We start from the raw sequence: 20,122 nt of genomic DNA, 5'->3' as shown, positions 1-20,122 counted from the left end.
AATATTATGCATATGCTGGTGACTTTCAAATCTCTAGCTCCAGCCTGGACCGCTCCTCCACACCTGTAGATCATTGCCCACTTAACATATTCACTCGAGTGCCAAATTGGCATTTTCAACTCCATATGCCTAACACCAATTCTGGGTCTTTGCTGTTGACCCGCAGGTCTGCTCTTTTTCTACTCTTCCCCAACTCTGTAAAGGATGGCTCCACTCTCTGAGTTACTTCGGTCTAAAATCTTGGGGTTGTCCTTAACTCCTCTCTATTGCTTATACCCCACATCTGATCCATCAGCAAATCGGATCTACCTTCTAAATATACTTAGGATCCAACTACTTCTCACTACATCCATCATGACTACCCTTGATGTAAGCCACCACCAGTTCTTGTTCTGGTTAATGCGATAGTCTCATATTTGGTCTGTCTCTCTCTATCTTTGCTCCTGCATCACTTCTGTCTTTCATCAATCAGTCACAGCAATCTTATTAAAATTTAAGTCAGAGCATGAACCTCCTCTGCTTAAAACCTTCCCATGGCTTTCCATTTCACTCAGAGTAGAAGTCATAATCTTTAGAAAGGTTTCTCAGGTCCTATATGATCTGTCTCTCCCTGCCATTACCTCTCTGACTTCACCTCTATATGAGTTCCCTTAATTTCTCCATTCCAGTTACACTGGCCTTCATAACGCTGAAATCAAGGTGTCTACATGACTGAGATAGATCTTATCTAAAGGCTCTGGAGAAGAATCTGCTTCTAAGTTCATTTGCATTGTTGAAAGAGTTCATTTCTTTGTGGTTGTAGGACTGAGGATGACACTTCCTTGCTGGCTGTCAACTGGGGTGTACTCTCATCATCTAAGGCTTCCCACATTTCTTACATGTCTGCCTCCATGTTCCAGTGAGCAATAACACAGAAATTCTCATTGTGCTTCTAATCTCTTATATTCTCTGATACCAACTGGAAAAAAAGGCCTTTAAAAGACTCATGTGATTAGATTAGACCCATCTGGATAATCTCCCTGATTAGTATCCTTAATTACATTACAAAATCCCTTTTACCATGTAATGCAACATAATCACAATTCATCCTCTTCACAGTACTGTCTACTAGGGTGGAAAATCATGGGGAGTTATTTTAGGATTATGCTTACCACAATGATATTTAGACTGTTTAAGAAACTGACCAATCAGAATGTATACCAGCAATAGCCCTGCAGCAGGGGCATGGACTAAAACTGCTGTTCCAGGTGTTCCCCTTTGCTTGCTGGATTGTGGAGTGATCTGGGGACATCCCTGAGGGAAAAGCAGGAGTGGCAGCTATTTGCCAACTGGTATGGAGATATTCCAATATTTTAACAATGGGGAGCCACAGAACTCCATTGGTGATCTGCCTACTTAGAGGATTAAAAATCTTTGTGTAGTGTGTGAAGTGCTACCAGCTCTGTGATTGGGAGTCTAAGGTTGCTCCCAGATGCCTGGGGGAAGGAGGGCAGACCACCTGTCCTTCTTCAGTGTGCGGCCGTCCCTGCCAGCCTTGCCTGCTGTCTTTGCAGTGCCAGCTCTGTTCTGATGAATGTCTCCATTTGCATAGCTGTCTTCTGCAGTGGAAGAGCCCATCCATCATTTGAGCCTCCAAACTCTGCTACCCCAAGGGAGAAACCAATCCTATGCATTTGGTTGCTCCCCAAGCCATTTGAGTGTTAGTGTGAAGACTCCACAGCAGCCAAAGAATTTGAGGGCTCTTATTAAATGGCTGAATGAGGTTCTACCACAGGACATTATGAGCCCCATGTTGCACAGCAACCAATGGCAGGCAACGGAGGTGCTTGTTGTGAATAAATTAGAGGTAGAAATAGGGCCTAAGGTCAATGAACTTTGTGGGACTGATCTGTCTCTCCATCTGATATTTTTATATGGGAGAGTTAAATTAAAATGGCATCAAGGGTAGCTTCACTTAACGGAAGAGGGAACGCGCATATCAGGAGCAGCAGTGAAAATGTCGGTATGTTGAAAGAAGTATCACACAAGTAAATAAGGATGTTGAGGGTAATATGAGGATAGAGGGAAGAGGAAATCACTGAAAATTGTGACTAATAACAGTAAGAAATATGTCCAGCTTCACCTGTTGATTCTGGCTGGGAGCTCAGAGTGATCCCTGTGACCCCACGTCTTGAGGGTGACTCTATACGTTACTAGACTGGATCCTCCTTTGGCCTAGAAATGCAACTGCTGCAGAGCCACATCTCCACACCACCACTGGTGCTGCATCCTGCACAGAACCCTGAGGACTCAACCCTGAAAAGTTTGCTATTCCCTGATGTGACTGAGTCCTCTCCTGAAGGGTACACTGAACAGACTGACAGTGAAGCTTGTCAGTGACTGGGCCTCTCCTTAGACTCCTGTGATGCCATTTTTTAAAAAATTTCTTTTCTTTTTTTAAAGATTTATTTATTTATTCAAGCACTGGATACAGTCAGAAGCGCAGGAGGGTGAGAGAATTCACCAGAGCCAGAGCGGGGAGCAGAACAGGCAGACTGATGAAGTACACTGCTGAGGGGAGAAGCAAGTGTGGCAGGAGAGGTCTGCGCGTCATGTGGGACCCTTGCCTGGTGGCCGGGAATCGAACCAGTGCTGTAGAGGCTGTGGGCAGCTTCGCAACCCAGCGCTCAACCACTGCACCACTAGGGAGGCCCTAATGCCATTTATTTTAAGACTTTTTTTTTATTTACTTATACATACAAGAACTAGGGTGTAGGCCAGAGGGTGTGTGTGTGTGTGTGTGTGTGTGTGTGTATTCACCAAAGACACAGGCCTCAGTGGCTGGTGAACTCGGGCCTCAGTGGCTGGCGATAGCTTGATAGCACTGAGATTTTACCCCTGCACCATCAGGGAGGCCCCCTGTGGTGCCATTTGAAGGAGAAGTTGGTCTTCAGTGGCTTCCCTTTCTGTAACCTTTCCCCCATATAAAGGTCCTTCTAAAAATTGCATTCACTGTGGAAGTGCAGATGTTGCAAGTGGAATCAAACATACTTGCTGGTATTTACCATTTACACAGATCTAGAGATATTTTTGGAATCAGATTGCCCAGTATCTGGATCCCAGTGACTTCAGTTCCAAATGGTAAAGGCACATTACCAAAGGATCCCAAAGCAGCAGGAAGTAATCAGAATGTTTGGCCATTGCTCCAGATGTGTGAAATATATAGACCCTTCTCAGACCCTCTCCAGGCAATTCCTCACCCACCTCTCTCCCAAACCAAGGTGTTTTCTTCAGGTGCAGCAGTAGGTGGCATTAAAATACAACTTACTACCAGCAGGTGGTGGCAAGAGAGCTGCAGATGCTTATTTCCACCCTTCCAAACTAATGTCACTGAACTCAGTGGGAGACAGTACAGCCCTGCATTAGGTGACAAGAAATTCTCTCCCATTTCCACTGCCATTAAGAGCAATCAGCTGTGAGACACCCAGGGAGAAAATGAGAATTGCCTCAGCATGAATATTGCCATCTTTATAAGGGCTAAGGGGCTAGGATGCCAGGCATAGGGGTGGAAAATAAACCCTTGTGGTTTTATGCCTACCCTCCTTATAGAGACGTACTGGGAATGAACAGAGACCACTTCAGTTATTGGTCTAGTTGGGTTTGAATTATCAAGAGATACAGAATATAAAACTGCACTATATTTCATTTTAAAAGCAATAAATGGGCAGATTTTTAGATATAGACGGGACCTTGCAAGTCTATTCTCTTCATCTTTTGATACCCAGACCCACGGGATAGTAGAGCTGGCAAGGATTTAACGACCATCAATTCAGACATAGCTAACAGACCATGAAAAGGTGCTCGACATCACGAATCATTAAGGAAGTGTAAATCAAGACGCTAAGATACCACCTCACACCTGTTAGAGTGGCTATTATCAAATTGGTAAGAGATACCAAGTGTTGGTAAGGATGTGGGAATGTAACTGCTACAGCAATTGTGGAAAAGGATGGAGGGTCCTAAAATAATTAAAAATATAACTACATTATGATCCAGCAATCTCACTTGTAGGGCTATATCTGAAGGAAATTAAATTAACCATGGAAAGATGAATGGATAAAGAAAATGGGGTGTATGCATGCAAACACACCCACGGAGTATTATTCAGGCATAAAAAAGAAGGAAATCCTGCCAATTGCGGCAACATAGATAAAACTGGAGGGCATAAGTGAAATATATCGGACAAACATGATCTCAGTTATAAAGAGTCTAACTCATAGAAACAGAGTAGAATGCTGCTTTTCAAGGGCTGGCAGATAGGGGAACTGGGGTGATGTTGGTCAAGGGGACAAATTTCCAATTAGAAGATGAGGAAGTTCTGGAGATCTAATGTATAGCATGGTGACTATGTTAACAATACTTTGTCATATAACTGGAAGTTGCTAAGAGAGTTTATTTTCATTTTTTCACCACCAAGAAATGGTAATTTATGTGAGGTGGTTGTAATCATTTTGCAATACATGTGTGTATCCAATCATAGCATTATACACCTTCAGCTTACACAATGTTGTAAGTCAGTTTTATCTCAATGAAGCTGGGGTGGAGAAGACCTTCCATTCCACCCTTCTTACTTTTAGATTAAGAAACTGAGGTATCAGTGGGGAAAATGACTCAAGTTCACACAGTTATAAATGACAGAACCAGAACTGGAATCCCTGGTCTTCTAACTCCTAATATATTTTTTCAATATAGTCTCTTCCCTTCTATCCCTCCCCAAACACCTACGATCTTAAACCATCCTAGTAGGCAATTCCATATCCTGGTTTTTAAAACTCCAATGAAAGAAATTCTGTAAACCCACCTATGAGAATATATTTCATTTCCATTTATGGTTAAGAAGTTCTTCCAAATAGGTAACTCAAAAGTCTCCTGCTGAAACATAAGCCTGTTCCTCATTTGTCTGTCTGCAGTGGAAATGGATCAGTTGTTCACTATCACCAATAATATGGACAACGTGTGCACAGATTCTTTTCTATAGGCTAAATGACTCCTCAGTGGTAAACCAAATCTGAGAATTAGTATCTATGAAGGAAGAAAAAATTCAGGTATTTTATTTCTGTACCTTCTGAGCTATAGCAAAAACTTCCAACAATAGATGGACCCATAGGATGAGGAATCATTTTACTCGAAACTCAACATCTAAATTCACTGGCACCCAATTAAACTGGACCTCAGATAGCCAAAACTCCTGTGCTAACACTCTATTTCCAGAAATGATAAATAGATCATAAGAAAATAAACTAAGGTTAGATATTTACTTTGGCATCAAGACACAGGTCTGGACTGATCCCATACGCTATAATTTTGCCATTTCTAGTTTAGAGTAATAAACACTGCTGATCCAAATTGCTACATGATAGTCAAAAAAGATTGAGCAATGGATTCTATGGAAGAGTGTCTCACAGTGGAATGCAGTTAAGTCATGTATCTTTGATTTAAAAAAAAAATAGGTGATCTTTGTCTGAGAAGGTTGCTGTTGGCAGTGAACTGCTCAGCTTTGGGAGGGAGATGTTTTCCATGAAGAGGGAGTTAAGTCCCTCTTTCTTGTAACTGAATAATATTCCCGTGTGTGAGTGTGTATCTAGGCACACACATATGCCTAGATAATTAGATCAGCTCAATCAATTCTGATTAGCGGGGTGATATTTTGTAGCCAAACTGTGTTGATACTTTCCGAGTTCTCCTTACCAAATTAAGAAAATGGATTCGGAGATTGAAAACTATTTATAATAGATAACCAAAGTCTTATAAACTAGAACACCTTCATAATACTGTGATTCAATGACCTAGAAGTCCAAATGGAGTTGACTTGGAAAGAAATAATTCAATCTAGCAACTGGGAAAGCTAATGTCAAATAACTGAGGTAGACTGTTTTGTTGCACTTCCGGTGGGCTCCATACCAACGTGACCACTCTTGAAGCCAAGGTAACCACCCTTATAAAGCAAAATTACTCACGGCAATGAGCTGGTAGGAGTTGTTCATCATGGCGATCAGCATGTTCAGTAGCACTACTAAGGAGATGACGTTGTATGTCCCAAACATGGTGGCTCCCACAAACTCTGTGAACTCGTGTCTGGCTTTCACATTGGTGACATAAAGATTTAAAAGGCCAAATACAGACCAGAAGAGTGACTGAAGGGTTTCAAAGAGTCTAAAAGAGATCAAAGAGCAGGTTAGTTAATTCTCTAGAAAAAGCAAGAGAGATAAAACATGAGATGATTTGCTTAATGAGGAGACTGCCAGATTTGTGTTTTCAACAGGTAGACTGATGATCTCACATATTTTGGTCTCTTCTCCAACAAAAACCTGTCAGGTCAGGCCTCCCCGGTGGCGCAGTGGGTTGAGTGCTGCACTGTGAAGCTGTCCGCAGCCTCTGCAGCGTGGGTTCCAATCCCAGCAGGCCAGGGAGAAACCCACATGGCGTGGCATACCTCTCCTGTCTTGCCCGCTGCTCCCCTCAGCAGTGTCTTCAGTCCATCTGCCTGTTCTGCTCCCTGCTCTGTCTCTGGTGAATTCTCTCACCCTCCCGTGCCTCTGGCCTGTACCCCAGTTCTTATATAAATAAATTTAAAAAAAATCTAAAAAAAAAAAAACCAACCCTGTCAGGTCAATTTCTTTATTCCTACTTCTATGCCTTTTCCCCCCAGATTTTAAAAAATACTTATTATACTGGTTGTCAATGTACCACATCTATGTCCTATGCTTTGTTCTTCTACCTGGAATATCATCTCCCTCTTGGTCTATGAAGAGCCTATAGTTTCCCAAGTCTTCCTCTACCAAACTTTCTCTCATTGTCATATCATAAAATTTGCTTACTTTTCTAGTTACACAGAGGCAATAAATAATGTGGTTAAGAATATGGTGCATAGGATAGATTGCTTTGGGTTGAAATCTCAGCTCTCATACTTGCTAGCTGAGTGTATGCAAGTGAGTGAACATTACTGATACTCCTATAGTGGTTTCCACAGAACTCAGAATGATGCTAAACTCAGCAGTGGCACTTAAGGATTCCCCAATTAATACTTAATATGGATTATTGTTAATGGTATATTAACTAACAGGTATTTAGAAGATGCTATTATCTATAAGCATGCCAAGCACTTTTACATACATTATCCTTATGATCCTTATAAAAACTTTATTGTTACTGCTGAGGAAATAGAGGTCCAGAGATGGAATGACTTGTTCAGGGTCACCCAGTGCTGAGCCAGATTTTAAATCCAGGTCTGTGTGACTTCCCCAAACCACCACATTATTCTAGGAATGGTTTCACAATGACTCTTTCCTCTCATCATCTGCACACCCAAATCTGTAACTTTGCAATGATATGTTGGTGATGTCTAGTGTGTCTTTTGACTTGCATTCAGACATCTGTGAAGAAATAAAATGCAGCCAGATCATGGATACACAAGTCAACCATTTCCTAGGCACACAGAAGAGGTACAGAATATAGGAAATGCTAATTTAAGTATAGATATAATTTTATTGATTTATCAAAATGTGTTGTTTTTAGAGCCCAATGTGTTTTGAGAGGCTTGGGGATTGTTCTTGGGTTCATTGGGGTGTGTGTGTGGGAAATGTTTGAAAGATTCCAAGGATTACTTAGCCTCTTCAAATGAAATATTTCCTTATTCCTAAAATGGTCATTGGTAGTATAAATGTTCATTGATAACATTTATTGTGCTAACATTATATGTGTAAGTGCCTGGCATATATTTTAATACAATTGACTTGAACAAAAGAGAGGTTACCCTTATAGACCCTAAGCAGTCAAAAATCCTTGTATATACTCAGCAATCAAAAAAGATAAACTCATGCAATTTGCAGCAACATGGATGGAGCTGGAAGGGATCATGCTCAGAGAAATAAGCCAGAAAGAAAAAGAAAAATAGGGCCTCCCCGGTGGCGTAGTGGTTGAACGCTGGGTTGCGAAGCTGCCCGCAGCCTCTGCAGTACTGGTTTGGTCCCCGGCTGCTCCCCGGCCACTGGAGGAGGGTCCCACATGGCATGCAGACCTCTCCTGCCACCAGCTGCTCCCCTCAGCAGTGTACTTCGGTCCTTCTGCCTGCTCTGCTCCCTGCTCTGGCTCTGGTGAATTCTCTCACCCTCCCGTGCTTCTGACTGTACCCAGTGCTTGTATAAATAAACAAACAAACAAATAACTCTTAAAAAAAAAAAAAGAAAAAGAAAAATACTGGATGGTCTCACTCATAGCAGGAATTTAGAAAACCTAAATAAGGGACCAGGAAAAAGTCTAATTATAACAAAGTAAAAATCAAAATCAACAAGCAACTATAAACCAGAGACACACTACAGGGTGGGGGGAAGGAGGAAGTAGGATCAAAACAAGGGTGGTATGAATTGTATGGGGACTATAACCAAGATGAAAATGCATACATTGTGCAAAAATGAAAAATGATATAAAAATGTATAAAATAAAAAAAATTAAAAAATCCTTGTACAAATTATGATTGTGGTGGGTGGGAGTGGTCTGCATCTGCAGTGGGTTGAACCAACAAGGTTGATTGACTCCGTTATTGCAAAACCTAGGAGAGGAAAACTATCCATGGATAAGTAGATCCATGCAGGTCAAATCCATGTTCTTTAAGAGTCAACTGTATTTGGTTCTCAGAATTATTGTTATTCTTTTAGGATCTCAGAATAACCCTATGAAGTAGCTACTATCATTCTTTTATTTATTTATTTTTTGATGAGAAACTGAGGCAGAGTGGTCACATGGGCAGTAACTGGCAAAGGAAGGATTTATAACCTCCTCTTCTGACTCTGGAACCCATAGACTTAACCAGCTCATTCAGTCACATAAGGTACTGCATGCAAAGCACTCAGCACAGTGCTTGGCATATAATAAGCATTCAACATGGCAGCTATTCTAAATTGTTTACTTGTGTTCTCCATTAGACTCTGTACCTTTTGAGAATAAGGATGTGATCTTACTCAGTATCTTGATTGCCTGCCACAAAGGAGTTGCTGAATAAATGTTTGTTGAATCAATCTTCAAAAGAAGACAAAAGCACATTACCATGGAAAGTACCAACGAGTGGCAGGATAAGAGAAGCAGGAAGGCTATGACCTGAAATTTGGGGGCAAGCTGGAGACAACAAGTAAATACCTTTAAACCTGGTCAAAACAGAGAAAGAAAAAACCTTTGAGGGAGTCTAAGGTTATATTCATGTGAATAAGATGGGAAAACATGAACTTAATATTGGTTGGACAAATTACCACCATGAAGTCAGAATAGCCACAAATGAATGGTGGTCATCTATAGGGAGAGGCCCTAAGGGACCTGCTAGGTCATGAGTGTCCTATTTAGCTTGACCTGCACTCATATTTATGGCAACTTGGCACAGCAAATGTTATATAACTTTACAAAGCCAGCCTTATGCCTGTGTCCCTGGATAAAAGTACAAACAGGAGGTTGTATGCCAGGATTAAAATTCTGAGTCTGACACTTACCAGTTGTGTGACTGGGGGCAGCCTTTTTAATGGCTTTGTACCCTGATTTCTCCATCTGTAAAATGTGTAAAAATAATAGTGTCTACTTCATAGCATGGTTGCGAGGATTCTTGTAAAGCTCATTTGGAAATAGTGTCTGGATCTAGCACTGGTAAATATTAGTTATTTGTATTACTATTATTAACCTTCCACATAAGTATAACCTTATTGTTGTTTTACATTAACTTATTGTTTTCCTAGATTGTCCTACATTTGTATATCTAGTTGTACATAGTTGCAATTACAATACATAAAATTTTTGTGTTTTAAACAATTATACATTTTGGGTAGGACAGTGTTCTCATTTATATCATTTTAATAGCTGCCCAGTATTCTACCCAGCCAATACCAAGTTTGCCTGACAGTCTTATGAATGTTTTACATGAAAATAGATGGCAAGAGTCTTAGCTCTTCAGGTGACACGGAACTGGGAGGTATAACTAATCGATTAGATGACAAGGTCAAGATTCAGAAAGATTTCAACAGCCTGGAGTGATGGGCCAGAATTAACAAGATGAAATTTAATAGGGGTTAACGTAGAGGTTTACTCTTAGGCCAAAAGCCCAAGTACAGGATGAGGGAGGTAGGATGAAGGTCAAGGGTGTTCTCTGACAGCAAACTCAAAAGTGGATCAGCAGAGTGACACCTGGCCATGATACTGCAGTCATATGAGGGCAGCAGAAGAAGTAGATCTTATAGAATTACAGATAGAGGGGGCCTCCCTGGTGCCTAGGGGTTAAGTCTCAGTGCTACCAGCATGAAGGCCATCACAATGGCCTTAGTTTGATTCCTGGCCAGGGAGCTACCCACATGGCACAGCTGACCTCTCCTGTCTCACCCACTGCTCCCCTCAGCAGTGTATTTCAGTAGAGCTGTCTGTTCTGCTCCCCACTGTGTCTCTGGTGAATCTTCTCACCTCTCCTCCCCCACACCTTTGGCCGGCACCCCAGTTCCTCAACACAAAAATAAATAAAATCTTTAAAAAAAAATTACAGATAGATAGGATTGCTATTGGACTTCATCCTTTCACCCATTTAATTGTTCAGTAGGCATATTGGATACTTTTATGTCTTGGGACCCTCTATGGTAGTGTGGGGCTTACTAATGTGGGGGAGGGTCTCAGTCTGGTGGGTGAAAGTATGTATGACAAAATACAGCAAGCAAGCTATTGTAATGGAGATGTGTTTAGAATACCAGAGGCTATACAGAATGAGCTTATAACTGGAGTGGGGCTGGAATGGTTAAAAAAAGGCTGAACTGGGCATGATTGTGAGTGCCTGTGGTCCTGGCTACTCAGAAAATGGGCAATAGAATGGCATTGGTCCAAGAGTTTTGGGCTGTAGTGAACTATGCCCTTGGGGTATCTGCTCTAAGGTGAGTATCAATATGGTGACCTCCAAATGGGGGACTACTAATTTGATTAAGGAGGGCTGACCTGGTCCAGGGAAGAAACCAAGCAGATCAAAACTCACATTCTGATTAAAATAAAACAACACTTAAGAGAACAGGTAAGGCTTTGGCAGAGGCTTGAAGGATGAATAAGAATTTTCCAGGCCAGCCAGGTGGAGATGGGCATTCCAGGCAGAGAGAATGCTTTTCATATGTGAAGACCTATAAGGCCAAGTCACCCTCCTATAGTTGGAAAGAGCAAAATGTTGACTATAGAGGAAAGGAGTGTGAGGCTAGCGAGGTGGGTTCAGATCACCAAGGCCCTCTGAGCTATGGTTTTTATACTGGAGAAGGTTCAGATACCTGGCGGACATGTAGCCTTAAAGGACAGAATTAAAGTGCTATTGAGAAAGAAACTTCTATATGACAACTTAGAAATTGGATAGGGGACCAGGCTGAAGGCAGGGAGACCAGTTAAATGTACAGTGTGGTCCTTGGAAGAGGTGATTTAGGACTTAACCGAATTTGTGGTGTGTGTGTGTGTGCGTGTGTGTGTATGTGTGTGTGTGTGAATTCAAGAGATATTTAGGAATTAGAACAGAGAGGGCTAAGTGAGAGACTGGATGTGAGGGTGAGGGTGAGGGTCCCGTCTGGTAGCTGCCATTCTTCTGGTGTCATTTAGTCAGATGAGGAACTAAAGAAGAAATAGGTTCTGGGTGGGGTATGGAGCAAGGAGTGGTGATGCCTTCCCTATGGCTTCTCTAGACAGTAGATCAAGTCTTGGCACTCAAACCTCCAATAATGTGGTTGTCAGCAAGGACAATGAGATCCCCTTAAATTGTGTCACCAGGACTTTTTTCCTTCTTAAGCCAAAGAAGAGTAGTGACATCTCTGGAGAATCAGTAGGAAAAGGATGAGAGTAAGCAGACGCCATATTTTATGCCAAGTATTTAAACAAATTCACTTTCCCCTTTCCAGAAACTGAGTCTTTCTGATGCTGTCTGAGCAAGGTGCATTTTAAACAGGTATTATAAATGCCTGAATTGAGCCATTTAAAAGAAACATAAATCTCAGTCAGAACTCTGTGGAGGAAAAAATAATCAACACCTAGAGGCAAGTTGAGATAATATTATAGCTTATTTGGCCCCAGCATGAGGATGCTTCTTCATACCTAACACCCCAAGATATAATTTTATATATGACAGGTGCCCATTCTTGTCAATTGTTCCTGCTGGGCAAGTGATGGTAGCAAAATGTCAGTTGGCAACAGGGGTGTTAATAATCACTACAGACTTGCAAGGAGGCATTTCATAAACTTCCTCAGCAGAGTTCACATGAAAGGGTAATTGGCAGGGACCTGGCCTCCTGGAAGGGCACTTGCATTCAGGTGTTCAATTCTGTCGAATGCTTTATGAGAACAAATGTAGTCTCCTGGCGCTCGAGCCACTACAAAATTGCTCTTTATATTGAGAACAGGTTGATGGGAGTTCTGTCTGTAGAGTAATGCAGGAAAGGTGGCAGTTCCCAGTCAAGAGGCAGTAGAGCACGGTGACCAATTGCCATTATACACTCTTGGTTGACACCCAAGTGAGCACCATTTCATTGTCAGTCGATTTTGATCTTTTTCAATCTTTTTAAACTTTATCAAGCCAGACCTTGAGATGAGTCTGGTTTCCCCATCCAAGCTTTTGCCCTGAGTTTTTGGAAGAAAGCCAAGGGGTGTGGCCTAACAGAGGGGTGGGTCCTGCAAAGTGGGCCGGCAACAGAGTGAGCCACCATGTTTAAACTCTGTTCAATGGAACTTCACTTTGGCCAGTATATTTGGGAAAGCTTCTTCCTACATTGGAAAGTCTCTGAGAAGTCCTGCAGTGAAGAAACCTTTTAAAATTTATGCTAGCACTTCCAAAACTCATTCAATCATAGATCTCATTTTCATTTTTATTAACATCCCCCTGAACTATGGTTATTTGTAACCCATTTTAGGAAATGCTGCTAGAGGCAAATAATAGCAGTAAGCAAGACAGCAGTGATTTTCCCCCTCTCTATGGGTGAGAGTTGGGGTCAATCAGAAATGCCCCCTCACCAGCCCTGCCCCAGCCTTTGTTTCTAGAATGCCTAAGTCCACCGAACTGCCTACTTTGCAGCTAATGGGGAAATTGTATCTTAGTTTAATGACTAGGAGTTTCATGACCTTGGGGTCACAGCTGTGAATATAGTGGTGTGTCACTCTCCAGAATGAGGGGTGGTGATGGACAAGGTATAGGACACTGAGTCCAGGGTGAGCTCAGGACAGCTCCTGCAACCTAAATAATTTCCTATTTCTTTCTCTTGTCTATTTCCCCTAACAGTGCTTTGTCAGAAAATAAAAGCCATTCTGGGGACTTGATGGACCTAAAGAAGTAGGTGCTGAATTTATAAAGAAAAGGCACAGGAATTCCATGTGTCTGGAGGCAGTGGACTCATAGATCGAGTCATGAGCTGTCTCCTGTGACCTAAGTGGTAAGGGAGATATTTCTAATCCATACTTTGTACCATTTGATCCACCTGAAGCCTTAAATTAATCCCAGTAGGTGAGCTGACTCTAATCATGCCTTCAGCCTGTCCGCTCTCTAGCTTGCTCCTGTGAAAGGAGTGCAGCCCTCCATGATAGACAGATATTTCCTTAAACCCCACTCCAGGCTCCACACAGGGCTGAGGCACAGGGAATTTGTTGCTACCAGCACTCCAGCTTCTAGTCCACACTCTGTGTGTAGAGGCAGTCTTATTGGTTTCCTGAGGCAGGGCTTTACCAGTGGATTTGGTGCCACAGCTCATGGAACTCCTGTAGTAATGAGTGGTAGAAACTTCCCCACCCCCTGGCCCACTTCACCCACTCTCGTGGAAATGGTTTGGGTCCCTAGCCAAGTGTCAAACTTTAACAGGGTAGTCCCCAGGAAAGGGGTATAAAATGAAGGGACCCTGGTCCTTTTGTCAATCTTTAATTTTAATAATCTGCTTAACAGTTGCCCTAAACAATTGATGGTCAGATTTTTCATTGTAATATTTGGGCCTCAGGCTATTAAAATTTCCCCAAACTGAGGTAAAGGACTTCTTTGGAGTCCTTTAATTTGGGGGGAACAGAAGGGAGGTCCTTTAGTCCACTCAACCTTCAGTCGTGCTGAATTAAAACTTTTGTTTTAATCCCATCAATGTACATTTATTCATTCCATTTCATAATAACCACCTAAGTATGTGTCCATCCTGCTGGGAGGAGTCCTGTGACTTCCCCTTTCTGTTTTCTTTCCTTTGCGCCTATCAATATTTGCTTTATTCACCTTATTTCTTAATAACCATTTAAAGATTTCTACCTTGTTGGGAAGAATTCCTTTACTCTCCCCTGGGCCTTTTCCCATTCTCTTGTTAATTAACCTAATGTTTTTATTAGAGTCTCTAAAACCCATGAGAGGAATCTGAGACAGCAAATTCAATAAAGGTTGGAACTGCCCCTTGGTTTTGCAACAAAAAGGTTACATGAGGTACTCATGTGAGAGGAGCCCTTTAGCTGCAGCATTTACCATAACCTGGATGGGTATCACACTCACCATAAAACCAGCTCCCCATGGCTTGTGTAGGATGCATATCAGGTGCTGTATGTGGGGTGTTTCACTTGGCATTCACAGGGTATGGCCAGTCCCCCTTTTCAGAGTAAACGGACCTTACAGTGGCTTTTATCCAGTCCATCAGGCTGGCTGTTCCCTTAGGAATAACCTCCCGTGTATCTGGGTCACATACAGCCATCTCGAATTGTTTCACAGTGCGCATGCTCTTCCATGCTGCAGTGTTGAAAGGCAGCGGCACGGTCCCCAAATCAATTACTCTCACAATCCATTTTAGTAAAGGTTATTCAAGAAGCTGATGATGGTGATTCGCAAAATAAAACAGCTCTTTCATACTATGCACCCTAGTGTCAGTCGTTCCTTGATTTTGCCCATTGACTACCCTTCTTTCTGACCAGAGGTCTTTGGGACAAGTTCTGTTGTCCTAGCATCATTTTTAACTTAAGAGGCAGCTTTGAGGCTAATGGCTCCGGCTCAGGCTGAACTGAGCCTGAACTTGGCTTAACATCTCAAGTTGGATAAGCGTCAAGGCTCAACCTAACCCTTTACTTCACTTTTGATCTTTATTATTACGATAACAATAAATGATTGTAAGATTAGCATGCCTCTTATTATTTTGCATTTCCTTGTATATCCAGTGAGCCCACTCTGTTGGAGTCAGGGTTACAGCCATTTCTAAATTCCAGTGGTAATGTTTACCTTGAGTAACTGATCACAGCACAGCTGCAGTTTCATTGCATAGGTGACTATGTATACAGCCTTCCACAGATCAAAGGGTTGCCTCCCTCTGCCCTTCAATCTTTTCTTTTTCCAACCATATGATTCCAGAACCTTTCTAGCAAATCCCATTTCTCTGACACCAACTCAAGGTTCTGAACCCAATTCCAATAGGTGAATATGGGGACATTTTCCCCCTCACCACCAATACTCCAGCACCAGCTGGGGGTCATAAAATTCAGCTCAATTCTGACACTATGTACCTGGAAGTAGTATCAGATTCCACCTGTTAAGGACTACTTCCCCCACCTCAGACAACAATTAAAAATCCAGGTTGTTACCTGTGCTTCTGATAGACCAGCTATACATTGGAGATTCCAAACTCCCTCCTTGAGTTTGATTAATTTGCTGGAGTGGTTCACAGAACTCAGGGGAAGATTTTACACACTATATCTCCAGGTTATTATAAAATAATAAGATAAAAAACAAAAACAATAAGAAGAAAACACCCAGATGAAGAAAAAATAAGAAAAAAAAAAGAATAGGAAAAAAAAAAAAAAAAGAATAGCTAGTTGCCCAGATGCCAAGGGTAAAATAATACGGGCAAGAACTCAGAGCAACTATGCCCTTTCCACATGCACTAGTTGCCCGGCACTGGACTCTCTCCAAATCCATCCCTGTCCTTTTGGAATGGTGTGGAGGCTTCATTGAATAGGTATAGCTGATTAAATTATTGGCCATTGGTGATTGGATTCAATCTCTAGGACTAGAGATTCCCAGAGGTGGGAGGTGGTGGTGAATGGGACTGAGAGAGCCTGCTCTCTAATCACATGGTCGGTTCCACTGGCAACCAGTTTCCAATCTTAGGTGGGCTCCAAACGTGACCTCATAAATAGGACAAAAGATGCCTTTATTGCTCTCATCACAGGAAATGCTGAGCGTCAGGAACTCTGTGCCAGAAAGGGGGATGAAGATCAAATATGTATATTCCTTATTCTAAACCATATCACAGGGTACATTAAGGAATTTTTTTTTTTTTTTTGGTGGGACCCTCGCTGGTGGCCGGGGATCGAACCGGCGCTGCAGAGGCTGCGGGCAGCTTCGCAACCCAGCGCTCAACCGCTGCGCCACCAGGGGAGGCCCCCATTAAGGAATTTTTGCATCGGTCTTTCCTTTTTTTTGTCCTTCATGCAGAATAGTTAAGTTAGCTTTGGTAGTCCCTCATCCAGAGGAATAATAGCTTTGCTGTTTCTTTTCCTTGGTGAGTGATGCTTTCTTGAGTAAGGAATTCCTTATCCCCTTCCATTAATTCCTTTAAAAATATGTGATGCTAGGAAAAGTGTACAGGACTAACTCTTTGGATGAGTTCCTGGAGACACTGTGTGCTTGTGTCTCCTACACACACACACACACACACACACACACACACAGAGCCCTGACTCTACTTCCTCTGGGAATGGATTCATCCACTTCAGACTCTGGGTAGATCCATACCGAGCATTGTATGCACTGTGAGGAGACAGTGACAAAACTGTGAACTGAAAATAGGGAAATGAAGGACAAAGCATGAAACAGGCAGAAGAGGAGAGGGGCAGTCTTACGTGGAGAATGCATTGTTCTGTTTCTCACATCGGATCCCCTTGCAGTTGTTAGGCTCATCGATTGCTCTGGTCTCATAATAAAAGTAAAGTTGGTTCAATCCATTGGCGAAAGCCAGCAGTACCAGGCAGTAGATGAAAAGGAATTTGAGGATATCGAGCAGCATGCGCCCCAAAGAAATCTGCAGAGGCCCTAAGTGGGAGTTGGCTGTGAACAGGGAGATGAGACGCAAGGAACTTAAAATGTTGGATATGGCAAACAGTGCTTCTGCAATCAGAGTCGGGTGCCACATTTCCCATTCTTCTCTTGGCCGAGAACCATTATACTGAAAGAAACAAGTGCACAACAGGAAAGGTGCAGTGAGCATTTATAAAACGTTCCCCGCCCCCTTTCTTTCCTTTCGCATTCAAATAAAACCACCAAAGTACGCATCAAACATTTATTTATACCACGGTCCCCATGCACAGCACGATTTGAGTCTCTTCTTTTCCCCACTCAATCAATACGGGATGCTAGTAGCTCTCTTCCTCCCTCTCCCACCAAATAAATATCCAGGCTGAATTTTGGACACATCATCTGGAGCAGTCCTCTGTGGCTTATCAACAGATATTTTGTGACTGAGTTTACCAGATGTTGCAACAGAGTCATTGGTATACCCAAGCTTCCGGGGACACATTGGTCTGCTTCTCAATGAGATTTCAATTCAGATCTGCATTTTCAATTCCACATTTTGTCCTGAGCACCAGGGACAACGTGCAGTTATCAAAACAAGGGGGAGAGTCAGCCTCCTCAGCGTGCTATGTTCGTCCTGACTTCCCTGGTGACTGCAGTTTGGGGCTGATAGAGCATCCTTAGAGGGTCTGCTGAATTTTTAGCAGTTTATAATATGTTCCATAGTATTGTAAATGGCGTGTTAATGTGCCAGGTAGTGACTCTAGCACTGCTGCACACAGTCGTGTATGCATGTACTTTATTGCTCCTTCGCCAGCCCTATGAGTTAGTGCCCCTCCAGGACAAATGAAGAAGCAGGGGTTGAATGAGGAGAATGTTCAGCATTTCTGGACTTGCTTGTCCATTTTTTTAGTCTTATGTACTTCCAGCTCCTGGAACACTGGCGGGTATCCTGTAGGAAGATGGTTTCCTTGTGAGACCTGAGCTCTCATTTGGGCTTTGTCCCATAAAACTGTCTCTATCTCTCGATTTCACCATTGAATGTGAATAATATCTACTCCTACCCACTGCACACATTTGCGATTATGTAGCCATATGCAAAAATCTGTGTACTCCATAAGGGGAGATGTTATGGAAATACAAGAAATTGCTTATTACCTTTCCCAAGACAGAAGTAGATTTTGCCTGGGATCCAATCTGAAGCATATTGCCTTGAGCTCTCATCTAAATATCACAATTTCTCAGGACTAACTGTAAACAACTCTTCTGAGCAAATGTAGCATTGGGGGTAAAATTATATTGTTAGCATTTTTAAAGTGTGCTTTACTTTCAACAATTAAAGAAACTGGTGGTGTTAAAATCATTTGTGTGTATCCAATATTCTTCACTGTCAGAGGAGTTTGGAGAAACCTCGCCACCATGTAGTTTCAGATAAACTTTAGATGATCAGATAAACTTTAGCTTGATGCACTCTTGATCACATCTTTCCTTTCAAAAAAAAAAAAAATTTGTTGCGTCTCCGTGAGGGGTGAACATTGCTATGTGGAAGAACTGAAATCCAGGCCAGTGACTTGCTTTAGATCACACAGCAGAGGGATGACAGAGCCAGGACTAAAACTCAGGTCTCATACATTCAGTGTCACACTATTTCCATTATATGTCACTTATATTATAGCTGGTATAACAATACATATGTTAGATAATAAGCCTCTAAAGCCTCTAAAGGGTTATAGATATATGTGAGAGAGAGAGATTCTTTGAGGATAACAAAACACATCTTTGTCTTAAAATTAGAAATCATCAACTGGAACATGCCTAACTCATAATTGAGGGTTTTCTCTCTCCACAAGCAAAACTGTAACTGCAGGGAAGTCTGTTGCCCATGGACTGGTGAGTGTTCATTTGTAGTATATTCAGAAGTGTGAAAGATGATTTTCCTGGCAATCTATGTTTTGCATTTATACCTTTGAAGAAAGATATTATGGAATATGAGAACAGAGAATAAATTTATAACTCATTTAACATTGAAGTCAGCAAACTTTGTCAAGGGCCAGATAGTACATAATTTTTGATTTTGTGGATTGTAGGGTCCCTACCACAACCACTCAATTCTTTCTTCATAGAATAGACAATAAACAAATGGATATGGCAAATTTAGCCTGCAGACCATAGTTTGCTGACCTTTGATTTAACACAAGTGGCTTTCAAATTGTGTTCCTTGAAGCTTGAGGGTTCAGTAGAGACATCTGGTGGTCACTGTGGGAGCCAGAGGAGGCCTAGAAGAATCATCCTCAATCCAAATTCCACCCTTTGAGCTCATTTAATGTATTAAAATTCTGCATGAAATTTCACTTCAAGATGTGGTTCCATGGGAAAAAATTAGAAGGTTGAAAGCCATTAAGCTAGTCCAATCTTCATATTTATGAGAGGCAGAATCTAAGGTGTAGAGAGGTATAAGGATTGTCTATGGAAATTCAGTTCCTGAGGGGCAGAGCAGGGATTAAATTCAGGTTTCTTGCCTCTTGAGTTAGTGATATTGGAGGCAAGTGCTTTTCTTATATTCTTTGAGATGGAATGCAGCTTGAAAATTGACCTCCATGTCTTTCAAAAGGATGTAAATTTCTCTCTGTCAACTCAAAAGCAAAATATGAAAAGGGACAGTCTAATGTGGGAACTCAATGGAAATAAGGATGGGAGTGGCCTGGCTGAAGAAGGTACCACAATTCAGTGAGCATCAAAGTTCAGACTTAGTCTATACATTTGGAAGTCAGGTAGTGGTGGGATAAGTCAAGGTGTGCTAACCTGGAAGAAAAAAGGACAATCGTTCACCATTTGTAGGTTTGTATAGGGCCGTTGAGAACAAATCTTATGTGTACTTAATCCTTTTGAATACTTTTGTGTGTGCCTTCTGGTTCCTATTGTAGATTATGTGAGTTCGAGTATATATTGTTGACTAGCTTTTTGTGCTGATAAGAGATCTTCTTTGAAGCTAGCTTATCCCAGGGTGCTTCTGTGCTGCCTAAGTAGCAGTGATCTAAAATGTCTCCGAGGTTCTGGGGACCAGCTCTTGTGGCTTTGCCTCATTCTGAAGGTTGG

At 41.9% G+C, this 20,122-nt stretch overlaps 1 protein-coding gene across 1 annotated transcript in view; it reads right to left on the bottom strand.

The window, feature by feature from the left end:
• TRPC5 (transient receptor potential cation channel subfamily C member 5) overlaps nt 1–20,122 on the bottom strand; it is a 237,405-nt gene that overhangs the window by 20,824 nt on the left and 196,459 nt on the right. The window contains exons 6-7 of the mRNA XM_037512058.2: nt 16,858–17,180; nt 5,997–6,192 (exon numbers count right to left, since the gene is read on the bottom strand). Of these exons, the coding sequence (XP_037367955.1) occupies nt 5,997–6,192; nt 16,858–17,180 (519 nt within the window). The remainder of the gene's footprint in view (nt 1–5,996; nt 6,193–16,857; nt 17,181–20,122) is intronic.

The sequence above is a fragment of the Talpa occidentalis genome, unplaced genomic scaffold (assembly GCF_014898055.3).
Source record: "Talpa occidentalis isolate TD23 unplaced genomic scaffold, MPIMG_talOcc4v2.1 talOcc4.15, whole genome shotgun sequence".
In the NCBI taxonomy this organism is placed as follows: Eukaryota; Metazoa; Chordata; class Mammalia; order Eulipotyphla; family Talpidae; genus Talpa; species Talpa occidentalis.
The sequence above is the reverse complement of the archived record's forward strand: the minus strand, read 5'-3'. Positions and strand labels throughout refer to the sequence as shown.